This window comes from Micrasema longulum, unplaced genomic scaffold (genome assembly GCF_059751315.1).
Source record: "Micrasema longulum isolate JH-2025_06_02 unplaced genomic scaffold, ASM5975131v1 h1tg000588l, whole genome shotgun sequence".
Classification (NCBI taxonomy): domain Eukaryota; kingdom Metazoa; phylum Arthropoda; class Insecta; order Trichoptera; family Brachycentridae; genus Micrasema; species Micrasema longulum.
The window spans coordinates 478,713-493,623 of NW_028277784.1; the positions used below are offsets into that span (position 1 = coordinate 478,713).

The 14,911-nt window shown below is 31.3% G+C and overlaps 1 protein-coding gene across 4 annotated transcripts in view; it reads right to left on the minus strand.

Annotated features, from left to right (window-relative positions):
* Nucleotides 1–12,176: 12,176 nt before the first annotated feature.
* Nucleotides 12,177–14,911, minus strand: part of LOC148280366 (uncharacterized) — a 28,634-nt gene continuing 25,899 nt past the window's right edge. For all 4 annotated transcript variants that reach the window (XM_088228505.1, XM_088228504.1, XM_088228507.1 and 1 more), the window contains 2 exons: nucleotides 13,621–13,851; nucleotides 12,177–12,647 (listed from right to left, as the gene is read on the minus strand). In XM_088228505.1, coding sequence (XP_088084631.1) covers nucleotides 12,526–12,647; nucleotides 13,621–13,851 — 353 coding nt within the window. In that variant the 3' untranslated portion in view covers nucleotides 12,177–12,525. The remainder of the gene's footprint in view (nucleotides 12,648–13,620; nucleotides 13,852–14,911) is intronic.

The window sequence follows — 14,911 nt, forward strand, 5'->3', positions numbered from 1 at the left end:
TTTATCTGTTCGGGATATTTCAGAATCCACCTGAAGTGACTTTGTTAATACCCGACGTAATAATACCCCTGTAAAATCGAAACGAACCACTTCTTTTACAAGACGATTTTACGAAAATGTGATTTTAAAACATCCCGAACTGGAGACGTAATTCCGAGTGATACCGAAGCATCCTGAACGGATAACGCATCGGGCAATTATGAATACGCGTTTGACAGCGTTAGAGTGTTCATCATCTGGGCTGATGTACACCATCACATCAGCCCAGATGTTTTTAGGACATCAGAACAAATCTCTGGTCTAATGGTTTGCCTACCATACATAAAGTCTCAGGTTCGATTCCCTATAAGGTTGTCTTAAAATGTTTATTTAAAAGGTGTTTTCAAACTTTGTGTTTTTCCATTTTAGAGTCCCCGAACTGCCACCTGAAGTGTTAGACTGATCATCTTGTCTTCATTCAACAAAAAATTATCGGTCATGCTGTGTTTAGTAGGTATACTAATACAGTGTCATGAGCATAATAATTGTTCTAACATATTAACAATTAATATATTAACAAACACAAAAAATTCAATTTATTTTTTATTCGTTAACATACAAACTTGTATTAAGTTCTTTAAAACAAACGCCATTTTAAACTTGATTTTGTCTAAGCGAAAAGACTAGAGATGGATGAAACAAAACTAGTGCTAATTTTTTGACAGTTTGAACCCCAAAATATAAATATGAATATATTTCATTATCAATAATTTTGAGACTTATAAAAATAAATATCATGATAAAGTGCGGTTATGCACTCGTATGCTGTTTTAATAAAAAAAATAGTTATGACTGTTTGGCATGGTGTACTACATTCCAAATTCTATTAAATGTCATACTTAACTCAAAACAAAGTTTTTTAAACTTATGAGTGCGACATAGTGCTGCGTGTTGATTCAGCTAACAATATATCGTATATTTATAATATTATAATTATATATAGTTGTGGAATTGTTATTCACGTTATAATATCTCACATATTAAAAATAATAGAACTACATACTTATTTATTGTACTAAATAATATTTATTTTTGGTCTCACGAACAATTTACACTTTGTCACTTAGTACGCCGAGGCGCGAGGGTGTTTTTTGTATTTCGTTTATTAAGTACTGTAAATATATTTTAAAAAAAAAACAAAATAAGCAAAAAATATGACTTAATTTGTTTCAACAGATAAAGAAAACATTTTTGAGAAGGGAACATGGAAGTCTAGGCATTTAAAGGGCTTGTGACCTGTGTTTGGCTGGTTGTTTGTTTTTCCTCTATGTTGAAACAAATTTAGATTTGAATAACTCCCTAGGGAGGAAATTCAGCATATCTACAAACATTTCGACATACTCAAAACATTGTTGATAAAACTAACTGGGGATAAAAATCTCCCCCACATGAAAAAGGTTTTGGCTCACTTATTTGACATAAGTAAACAGACGGAAGAGTTGAGGAAATGTGAATGTTTAAACATAGGCAGAATGTTACACAGTGTGTAAAGTGACCACTTTAACCAGCCAATGTACTTTGCCTAGACTTCCATATTTCCTTCTCAATTTTTTTTCCCTCTCTGTTGAAGCAAATTTAGATCTGAATAACTCCGTAGGGAGGAAATCCAGCCTCTCTACAAACATTTGGATATACCATGTTGAAAAAATATATCAGTTATAATAAATAAAAAACCTCACAAAAACTTTACCTGTTCGAAGTGTTCATAACGGTAAACCTACTGAATAGATAATTTAATATATCTTTGGGTACACCTTTATAAATCTAATAAAACACAAATCGAACTGATAAAAGTAAAAATGTATGAATTTGTTTTTAAAAAAAAAAAACTTTATAACGTTTTACTAATACTTAATAAATTAACAATGCCCATGTACCAGACTTTATTAATGAGACGGTAAATATCATTGACATATAATACATAGACATGCCCTATAGAATTTTTTTATTTTTTTTTAAAGTAGTGACACGAAAAAGTCCAAGGTTACTAAGTACTGTTTACTCAAACCAGGGCTACATTCAACAAGCATGCATATGCTACCAAAAATTGAAGGATACTAATTTTTGGTACGCAGAAAAGTTTGTATTTTAACGTTAACAATCAACATTTTTTAACGTTTTTGGTAGATCCCAATCAGGTTCTTTTCTTAAACTCCTTAAAACGTCGATCCATTTATTACTTTACACTGGATTTTTAGGAATGAACGAAAAGTTAATATTTACTAATGTTTGTTATATTTTTAAAACGTATTCCTATTAGTGCATCACTGTAACTAAAAAGAGCTTCGCAATTGCGCCGCTAGGCGTAGTTTGACATTTACATAAAACAATATTTATATTTGAATACGAATTGTTTTAAGCTTTGTTAATCACTCATTAACAAATATTTACCAATAAGTTACACAATCCGTTTTTAAAAGTTTATCCGAAAGGTTTTTATACGTTTTCATGGCACACTTAGGCATTTTTGTTTTGTTTTGATTCTAAACGTCACGCCAAGGTGGCGGTCGAAGGATGACTGAATACGCGTTGCGCATGACTTAGCGTTTGGCCATGAGTTAGTGTATCATTTTTGAGGGCTCAGGGCATGTCTATGTATTAATATTCCAACGGTAAATATGTTTTACAATTTCCTGTTCAAAAAAATCAAAATGTTTCATTCATTTTAACAATTAATATTTTTTGCAGTTAGTGAGAAAATATTCTAATTTCAATTGACCAGTTTTTGTAAAAAAAAAAAACCTTTAGTTTCACACTTAGCTTAAACACTCACATTAAACTCTTTTTTGAACAAAAGTCAACAAGAGGAAGAATCGAAGAAATAAAGTTGTTCAAATTGAAGCAGAATAGTTAAATTTACACAGTGCGTAAAGTAATCGATCAGCAGTCTTGAAAATAGCGATATAATGTTGTCAATCATTTCACAAAACAAATAAAAGTTTTTTAATTCAATAAATTAATTCAAAAATATACAAGCGTTTTATAAACAATATACTTATCTAGTTTTTATTTATTTATTCTTTTCACAGCAATAGCAAAACTAAAAATTAAAATTAATGAATATTATTACTACACAGATAAAGACATTTCATATAAGGGAATATATGTATGAGTAGAAGTTTTTAAATGATCATAAATGTATGAATTTAATTTAATTGAATAATAACAAATGTTTAGCCGCACCTCAACATATTTGCACACTAAGTACATGTATATTTAGGCATAATAATGGTTTTGGAATTTACAGATATATTTTAACAGAGATGGAGATTATATTTAAGACGGGAATATGGTGATCTAGGGTGACAAGGCTTTTACTGATTTAAGTTATCACGTTTATTATCATTCCCTTTCCGCACCTAATGGTGCATAGGGCACTGCACTGGTACACCAATCCCAGCGTATCTTGATTATTTTTGTTACATGAAGGTAATATTATTAGTCTTACGCTTCCGGTACCAGTAAAGGGACTATGAAACATTCATTGTAAAAACACCTTTTTAAATTAATATTTCTTGTCAACAATGTCGGGAATCGAACCCGAGACCTTTTGCATGGTATGCAAACGCCTTGACAGCTACGCCACGAGGACGACTGTTAATTTGTACAAATACCTATGTAATATTTTTGTCTTCAATTCTTTTATCTTTTGATTTTCGTGAAGCTGAAAATTTTTGTGACGATATCATTCTATGTCCGCTCCCTAGTTGGAGCATATGGTGTTCACAAAGAGCCTCCATGCATCTCTATCGACTGTCAGCTCCTGTACGTCCTCCTAAGTCAGGTTCTCGTCCCGTAGTTCTGACTTAACTGCCAACAAACAGTCGGCAATGGACAGAGAAGAATAAGTGTTATGCAGGCGTTATATAAGGTGGCATTTGGTTTTCACTGAGTAAATATCCGATTTCCAGACAGCCCTCATACTGTTGAATATGGCGCCTGCTACTCTTAGCGGCTAGCCGCACTACCAGTTTTTTTTTAATGCTGCCATTTTTGGTAACACATACTCCCAGGTATTTGAAATTAACTTTCGATCTAGTGGAATTAACTTTCTTAGGATGATGTCCATGAGAATTATAAAAAGAAACGGTGCAAGGACGCAACCTTGACGAACTCCGGTGGTGACCTCAAACCAATCTGCGCCAGCATCATTAATTCTGATTCGGCATTCACTATTTGAGCGAAGGACTTTAATAATACTTTTTATACCTATCGTTAAAACAAACAAAAAATACAATAATACAAAAAAAACTGTCTCATCCGGGAAATTTTATTATAGCCACCTGTATATTGCCCCCATAAGCAAAAAGGCAGCAATTTGCTAGTCATATTTTGAGACATGACACTTTGTAGTATTTATCAAGTTCATGAGAATTAAAATAAACCTCTAAATAATCATAAGTAAAAACACAATATCTCAATTTTTTCTAAGCATAAAACCTGTATGTATCATATCGATTCTGTATTATTGATAAAAATATGTACCTCAAGTGCTTAATTATATGACTAAAGATAAAAATATAGTCAATTTAATACAAAAAATAATTGATGAACCGATCAACAAATTAACAAAGGAACTGTTAGGTAAAATCTCGCCAGAAACCTCAGAACTATTAGCGAAATGCACTGTTGGTAAAATGGCAATCTCAATGAGCATTCTTGAGGGTAAGTTGGCAGCCTATAAGAATTTACCCCAGCCTTCTGGGTCTGCAAGTAGCTCGGTGAACACCACTGATTCTTTCGAACCCGTCTCAGAAATTAAAGAGCAAAAGGAGAGATCAAAGAATTCAATTATTTTTAACATACCAGATTTTCCACCCAACTACAGAAGATTGAGGATGACACAAAAACAACCCATCTTGTAATTAATTCAATTGAACTACTAGCAAACAGTGACTTGATAAAGATTTATAGACTGGACATACATCGGGAAGGAATAAAAAGGCCAATTAAGGTTGAGTTGCACATTTTTTCTAAAAACCAAACGGCTTCTGCGCTTTAAGGCAAAAATACCTAGTGGTATTAAAATAAAACCTGACCTAACAATCAAACAAAGAAATCACCTGACCGATTTAAGAACTGAGCTAGCATCTAGGACAAGTAATGGTGAAGAGCATTTAACAATTAAATGTATAAATTTCATACCGAAGATAGTTTCCACAATACCAAACAAACCCGTAAGGGTTTATCAATAAAATTTAAAAATATTAAAAAAAAAAAACAACCTCTCAGCATGGATTTATGTCTGCTAGATCAACACTAACTAATTCCATATTCTATGAAAATGTGATAAGAAATTCATTTACATTACGGAAGCAGGTAGATTCTATTTACACTGACTTTAGCAAGGCCTTTGACAAGGTGTGTTTAAAAATTCTTGTCACCAAACTATCTAAACTAGGATTAAGTGGTCCTATGATTAAATGATTTCAAAGCTACTTAACTGATAGAACACTAACGGTAAAACATTGCAATACTTTATCACAATCTTTCTGTGCTACTAGTGGTGTTCCACAGGGTTCCCATTTAGGCACAATACTGTTCATCATCTTTGTTAATGATATAATGGATATATTTGATGATGTGGATATATTGCTGTTTGCCAATGACATGAAGGTTTTTTAAGTTATTAATACTGTAAATGATTGTGGGACTGCAACGTAATATAGCTTACATGTTTCAGTGGTGCTTCGGTTAGCTACAATTAAATGTGAAAAATACTAATAATAATGATAACGAGATATTTTTAAATAAGAAATCCCATATTAATTAATTATCAGATTGGTAATATACCTATACAATTAGTCTCAACTTCTGAGGTGCGCGACTTGGGTGTCGTTTTCGATCAAAAATTATCCTTCATTAGTTACATAAAAAACACAACTAGCGAATCACTGAAAATGTTGGACTTTGTGCTACGTGTGACTAAGGAATTCAAATACAAAGGAATTCAAGTACAACTCTGCAGTATGGACTCCTTACGATCATTGTCACCAAAATTCTCTGGAAAAAGTCAAAAAAAAATCTTAAGGTATATAAATTTTAAACTTGGAATTTGTTATGAATTTTTAAACTACGATTTTTTATTAAAAACATTAAATTTATTAAAACTTAACGACAAACGAAAAGTTATAGACTTCAATATGGGATTGCCCAGAACTTTTATCTCTCATCAACTTCAGGGTGCCTGGAAGAATGACTAGACAGGTGCCACCGTTTTATAGCAACAATTCACGGACAGTGTATACTTGTATTGCTGTATTAAATAGACTCCAGGAACTCGGCAATAGTTATTCCCACGTATCGGATATATTTAGTGTAGGGTATTGTTCTTATAGATCAAACCTGTTGAACTTTTTCAAAGATGGTGAATGGTAATTAAACATTTCGTATAATTGTTTTATGAAACAGTTTGTACTTTATGACTTTCTTGTTATATCAATCCTTTAAAATATTTTATTACTTAAATTGATTTTTACATTTATTTTTAATTGCTTAAACTTCTACTGAATATGTTGTATAATTTTTAGGTTTAATTTTTGTTTCTGAAGTTTCTTGAGTATAAAGTAATGTATGTTTTTTTTTCAATACTAATTAAACGAAATATGTTTCTATTAAAGTTTTGTAAAATACAGTTTTTCCGTATATGTTAATAAAAAATATAAATAAATAAAAACACAAAAAAATAAAAATAATAAAAATAAAACATTAAAAAACATTATTTTGTTTTTCGTACTGAAATCATTTTTACGGCTTTTTGTTTTGTATCAAATGCTTTAAAATTTCTAATAGAAAATTACCTCATAATAAATTCGTTTTATGATTTTTATTTAAAACCTACCTTTTTGCTAGTGAGGGCAGTATAAGCACACAAGCATAATGAGCACATGAAATTATTTTTTAAGTTTTCTGAAAAAATTTTTTCTTCAAGTTCCATAATCCTATTCGGCATGAACATGCTAATGTGAATATTTTATTATTAAAACACTTTTCACTTTTTACGTACATATTTATATTTTGTATTGTTAAATGTTACCGTCACATAAATTTTGTAAATAACATTTTTATTAACGTGCGTATTTCAATTGATATCTTATATATTATAACATAAATATCATATGAGTTAAGTGGATGTGCTATCTTCGTCGTTATTTTAATTATCGCAGACTGTACCTACAAAAAATCGCAATGGGAAATATACAAGACGATGACATAAGAGTAGAGAAATGTGCTAACATTGACACATATAATAATTCCAGACAGCAACAACACTACAAATGTAGGATGTCAAAAATACGATACAAAGGACTTGCTACAAAGGTATACCTGACTACTTGAAAATTTATACTGGGAACAAATTTAAAATCAACATGAAAAAGTAGCGATGAACCGTATAGTGGTTAGGCCAGATATTCGGTGAGTCCCTAAGCCGGATAGCCGGATCTGGCAGCTAGATACAGAATTTCGCTCATAGTTAAAAAAGTTCATTAATCGACATAAAATAAAAAGAGGTTGCAATATTTTCATGATATTTTTAATAAACTTTTTATAAATATATAAATATTGTTTATAGGTATGTTAATTCAATAATTTTAATGGTTTTAAGTAGTTTCATTCCTTGCGCTGTTTTTTTCACACAAATACATTTTTAATTATCATTTTTTATTTGCGGGCTAAATTCTTTTTCTAAAGTGTAAACTGAACACTGATAAACGTTTTTGTGTACAAAACATTTTTTTAAATAATGAGGGTTATTTCCTTTCTTTAGAAACACGGTCGACTTCATAAATTTTTAGCAGTTTAATGAATATTAGGTATCCACCGGATATTGAAATACTATCCAGTATCCGGCTGGATAGTGAAATTAGGCCGGATACCGGATAGTTAGCGGATATCCGTTTCATCTCTATTAAAAATCTCATGATGACTATACTAACCAGACGAGACATGACATGACTTAACCTATAATGTGTTTATATAACATTTCAAACCATAAATATTTATTTAAATAAAATACTGTTAAAGTTAATGATCAAATTGCTGTAAACATTGTAGTAATTATTAGAATTGTACATTATAACAAAATAAAGGTCTTGAAAGAAAATTAGTTTTATTTTTTGAAAATCTGTGACAAATTAATAATAATAATTGTTTCATAATTGGCGGATAGGGAAAAGTTCTCAATAATAGTTTACAAAAACTGTATTTCTTATAATTAAAGTACCTAAAATATATTTAACCCTTTCTTGCCTTTTGGAATTTGTGGAATTATTTGAACGAAATAAAATCCTGGATATCAATATAGCGTTATCATCAAGGTTGATGATGGGTGCTATTACGGTATCCGAAACGTCGGAAAAGAGTGCAAACGACACACGGCACAGTAACCCAGAAGAAATCACTGTGCACCTAATTTTTTTTGTTGTATTTTTATTTCAAAGTGATGAATTTCAAATGTGTTACAGCGGCCGGTGTTAGATGCTAACAGGTATATATTGAAACACGATTTTTATATTAGGGATATTGATCGTTTTAATGCAGTGTTCTCAACAAAGGTATTAATTTTTATTATTTTTTTATTTAGCTTCTTTTACATAATATATAATGTACTTTGGCGGGCTTATTGCCAAAAAATAATTTCTTCCAACCAACTGTAGAAATTATGCGTGTTCAAATGCATGAGAGCGCCTACCCAGTTGGAGGTTGATAGAAAAGGACGATGTTAAGGGTTGAAATATATTTATTACATGATAAATAAAAAGAGTAACTGCGTAGACGTTTTATCTTGAATCACTGAACACTGAACTGTCTGAGGCTGTCCGAACTGTAACTAAGGCTGACTTATTGAACTGACTGTGTTACCACTTAAATATTGTCGAGTATTCACTTTACTTACTAGCAGGAATTTGATATCGTGAACTACTTACTTCCTTGGCTGTTAGCGATTTGCACGGCCTGCAATTCTTGGCAACAAAAGTCTACGATGTGTTCAAAAAAACCGATTTGCTAATGAATGTTGAAAAATCGAAAGTAATAGTTTTTGAAACGGATGAAAGTATACCTAAATGTGAGATGTGTAAACGGAGATATTCTGAATCAGGTAGAAGAATCTATGTAATATCGAAAGAGTTCAACATAATGTTTTAGGTTTCGTCAAATGAGGTATTCCAGTTAAACATATTAATTATAAGTACTTAAATAAACATTTAAATGTGCAGACGTTACTAAATAAAAGAAAACTTAGTGATTTGTTATTTTAAAGTACTAAATTCTATATTTAACTGTTACCAACTGTTACAACGAATTTACTTGCAAGTGCCTGGCCGGGTAACCCGATTTAATAAACTCTTCTATGTAAATGTATCTACAACAGTTTAAAGTGCACACTCGCCAATAAGGAGAATTCATGCATTTGCAAATGAATACGCAAATTATATAGATATTTGACCCATTTGTATACCCATATATTTTTTACTAATATGTAAGATGGTTTTTCATATTTTTTATTTTTCTTATTCTTCTTAATTCATTTTTATTTTTTGATGCTTTTGTGTAAAATACATGTCTGTAAATGTAAAAGTCTGTCATATTTATAAATGTAAAAGCCTACAAACCGTTTGAATAAATAAATGTCAAGAGTGGGAATAATCGGTGTGCGTGCATGAGAAGATGTATGAATGTAGAGGAAGCGGGGTATGTATGCAAAGACACAGAGATATGGCCTTCTATCCTCTCTGCCTGCCTCTGGTACCTACCTGTACACAAAATAGAAATAACAATATTCGACAAAAAATCAAATTTATTAAAATCAATATTTGATGGGAAAAGAAAATAAAGAAAGAGGAAAGGAGAAGAGATTAAGGAAGAGAAAGGAGATGTTTCTTTAGACGTGATGATATGCGGTGCCACAAATTAATGAATAGGTGTTAGTTTGAACATTGTTTTTCTGTTGCTCTCTCGCAAACGCCTCCCCGATACTGTGCGAAAAAGACAACTGCACGTCGGCGTCGGACTAATTATGCTTAACTAAAATCGACGTTTCGTTGTCCCGTTTTCCGCACCCCAAAACTGAACCGATATTGTTTTTTTAGAGTACCTTTCAGATTGAAATTTTATTATTTTATTTTCTTTTATTATGTTATATAATTATCGCTTAATTTTTCCGGTAAAGAATATAATATTTTAGACACCATTTAAAAAAAAAGAAAATGGATCGTTAAGAATGAGCTGTGTTGCCATTTGAAGTTCTTGCAAGTATTTAACAAAACAATCCATATTGCGATTCTGCTTGTATTCTGCGTCGGAAACATTTTGGTTTTTCAAAATCATTTATCATATTTGTATACCGTACGTTCGAAGACGGCAAATAAAACTGGGCGCTTTTTTGAATATTTGGATGGTCCTAGCTCCCATAAAAAACAATTAATTAAAAAAGGATAACGCGGTAGATACGCTAATGGTAAATATCTATGTTGTGTAAAAAAATCACTGTTCTAGTACCATAATCCAGGGAGAAACTACAGGAATACGTTTGTATGATGTAAAGTCAGACCGCGTTTACCTCTTATAGTTTCATACACACAGTCCACGTTTTATGTTTATCTTTTTATTTATAATTCCTCTGTACGTGTGATGTCACCGTACTCCTCTAAACGGCTTAACCGATTTACGTGCGGTTTTCGTAGAAATATAGATCTTCGCGCTGTGCATGTTCGTAGATATTAACATTTTCAATCTTATATGTAAAAAAGAAGTTAGGAGCATAAATGTTTTATTCATCGATCTGCCAGGGTTGCATTCGAGGAGAATGCATTTGCAAAAAAAAAAAAGTAATTTTTTATGTATAAAAATAGTTTGTTTTTGAATGTTTACAAACAGCATTTGTTTTTTGTGGATCTCAATCAGATTCTTTCCTTAAATTCTTTATAATTTGTACCCATTAATTTCTTTTTATTGGATTTTTGGTGACGCCAAAATAATATTAAATTCAATACATTTTTAAAAATCGTATTCCTACATAAGTACACCCCTTTGTTGGTGAGACGACCGGAGTTTGCAAAAAGAATGCCATATTTGAAAAAATGTTTGTTTAATTTTTTGGAATTCAACCATAAACAAGTGCCTACTTAAATTCAATACTTTTTAAATATCAAAAAATTTTAGTACCTAGATGAAAAGTATTTTTCTAAGATAATAGCAGGCAAGCCAACGTTCGGACAGGACAACGTCTGTCGGATCCGCCAGTATATTATATTTTAATTCGAAATATTATTGAGTGACATCTGTGTACTTTCTTTGAAACTATATATTGACCCCATAGAAAAATTAGGTTCTATCTTACACTGACACTCAACTTTATGCAGTTAAAACACTTTTTAATTTCTGGAATATCCAGTAGATGGCGTGTATTATTATTATTTTTGTATAAATCACCTGAAGAGCGCTGTTCAATAAATGTCCCAAAACTTCTTGCAGCTGCATAGCTGTTGGGATTCTAATTGCTCATTTCCAATTATAATTGAATTTAATAACAGATGACAGATATGAACTAGATCACACCACGTCTTAAAGCTACAGAGCACACGGACAGATGAAATCTAGATAAATAATAGTAATCTAGACAAATAATAGTAATCTAGAAAATCCCTCATTCACATTATTTAAGAATAGAATGAATAAAGACTATTACAAATAGATGTTATTCCAAGGGGTCTTAATTTTTATGATACATTTTTTAAACATACAGCAATACAACTTTGTAACAGATTTCAGTTTTAGAAAATTAGACAAGTAAATCAAATCATCACTATCCCATTATCCGCAGTAAATAATGCATAGGGCCCTGTATTGGTACTATAATTGTAGTGTATCTCGATAATTATTATGTACATGAACTGCACTTTAAGTGACAGTGAAGCGACCATGAAAAATTGCAGTGTAATAACACCTATTTGAAATAAGTATTTCATGTCAACCTTACTGGGGATTGAACCTGAGCCGTGCAGTGCTGGACCTACCTATCAATAAGAATTATAAGTTAACTGCAGGTATTCTTATAAGGTAAGTAAGTAGGAGCTACTAAAAAGTTCATACATACACTATAACAGGTATATTAGGTTATTCATTAAAAAAATACATTTTGTTATTTTTATTTTTACAAATAAAATTAAATGTTTATTTATCTAGCTTACTGCTAATGCATTCACAAAGCATTCAAAAAAATATGTATTCATACATTTTATCATATTATATACATTTACAATACTTTTATTAATATTTTATTTTTTGCACCATTGCAGTGGTGAATTACATCAAAAATCACACAAGCTCAGGAAAAAATATGATAAAGTAATTATACTCCCCAGTTGGTTGGTTCTCAGTTTTCTGGGGTAAATTAAGTTAAACAGTTAAGGTTTTATAATTCTAATATATAATTTAGCTGGTTGAAAAAACTTTTTTAACATTAACATCAATATAAATAAATTCCTAACTTAAATTATTTGTACAAGGTTGCTGAACATAATTGATACAAAATCCTCTATTTCCAAAATCGTTAGGAGCTTCTACGCTGTCAGTGTGGTAAGCCAAACGGAAAGGTTTCACAGTACCTGAAAGAAAAATTATTCATGATATTAATTTTACAATAATAATTAAAACCAGTATACAGGAGTTTTTTTTGTATGAATAGCAAGTATAAAAACCTCAGAGTAATAATGCAAGTCTGAAGAGACGGCATTTTGCTCTATTACATAGAACAAAAGTGCAAATTTTCGGTATAATAACAGACGTGTAACGGTGGTGAGCACTGAGTCGACTCTGGGCTTGCAATTCTCAACCTGAGTACCTCCTACGGCCCATTGTTTTGACGTAAACTATAGCTAACTTCGCGATTAATAATCCTAGAATGATTTTAAACCGTATGGGCCACTCTACAGTCGTAGCCCCTTATTACTCCGTGATAAAAATGTATATGTTTTGAAAGCACAATTAAATCATTATCATTATTTCCCTATTCGCCCCTAGGGCACCACATTGGCGCTACATTTCCATCGTATCTTGATTTTTTTAATTACATGGAAGGTAAGGTTATGGGTCTTACGCTTCAGACGCCAGTCCAGGAACAATGTAAATAATTACTGAATAAATAAAGGTTTTAGTTCTTTAACTTTACAATTTTTTGTCCTAGCTTTAATTTTCTTCATTAGTATTTTATTTCAATTGTGTCTGTATGTGTTATAAGGATATGTGTTTTTTTTTAATGGACTAAGTCCGTTAATAAATAAATAAAATTCAAAATATGGATGAATTGAAGGAATATAAATGTTCAAACATAGGCAGAATGGCGAATGATACAGGGTGTGAAGCGGCCACTTAAAACAGCAAATAACAGGTCATAAGTCCTGCAAATGTCTAGTCTTTAATACTCCCTTCTCTGAAAAGTTGTCGATCTCTGTTTTAATATGTTAAATATTGATTTTTGCATTTCAATTTCAAAACAGTAAATTTATAGGCATTATTACATACACATTTCATTGGACGTGACAAAATAATATAATAATCTCAAATGATTAACACTCTTACTAAATATGGGGGACGCCTGAAGAGAAACTTCGGCCGCAAACGTTCCCCCACATATGCGGTCCGTGCAAGATGGCGCCGACGCAGGAGGTCTACCAACGTTGGAAGCACAGGGAACGATGATCCAATCTGCAGGACAGCTGTTGGGAGTATTGCTGGAGCCTACCATGGCTGGCACTGCCAGGTTACTGTTTCCTGACAGCGTAAAGCTTCGAGAGCGGTTAGCGGAACCAGCTAAAATCATTCATGTATTTCATTAAAGATTATGCAAATTTTCTCTTTGCATTACATTAGTTGAATTGTGCCAACGTAGAAGGGAACATAACTAGTAATTTAACAAAAAGTTTTAAGCAAAACTCTATTGCTAATTTCATTGTTTTTTTTCAAATGAAACAATTCTTATTTCACAAAAGTGACAGTAATTGTTAGTGGCACCTCGTTGCTATATATAACGTTTTATATTTAAACGACACTTTTTTACACAAAGGTGGACACAATCAAACTATATCCATACCTACATACTAGATTGTTTTGTCTAAGAATTGGTGTGACAAGTCATTTATAAAACTTTTTAATTTTTTAATATTAAAACAAGAATGCATGATTCTAAATCGTTGTTTATAACTATACATTTTGAAAGAGAAATGGATTACTTACATACAAAAATTAATAATAAGTGGTCGTTGATGACATTCTATAAATATTATTTACAAGATCTTGTATGCCTATTAGCTTTAATAAATAGCCTAGCTTTTATAAAATACGTATTTTCAGTAACAATAAAAAAAATGGAGATAAAATTATATAATAAAAAAACATAGAAGACAAATTTATTGGCCAGGTGAAAATTTGCAGCCTTTTATTCTGGCAAACATCTATCAAAGGGAGCATTACAAGGAAGCAGAGCCGGACCTACCAAAGGTTTCAGTTGGCACAAAGAACCAGACACTTGCTTACAAGGGAGGGGAGAATAATATGTTTTATTTAATCTACAAACATGTATTTTCCTGTCCCTTTTCACTAAGTGACAGGGCGCTAGATCGGAAAATGTAAAGAAGTAATCAAACAGTTTTAAAAATGAGTTCCAAAGATAAAAAAGGAACAAATATTGATAATTATGACAATGTCAGAGATACATAAACATAATATTGTTAATTAATTAGTGCATTTTAAAGGATACTTTTTCCACTTTTTTTTATTTTAATTTAGAGTACAGAGAAACCCCAAAATTACGTTCCCACAATTCGAGTTTTCCTGCTATTTACATAAAATTTTTGAAGTTCCATTGAATTTT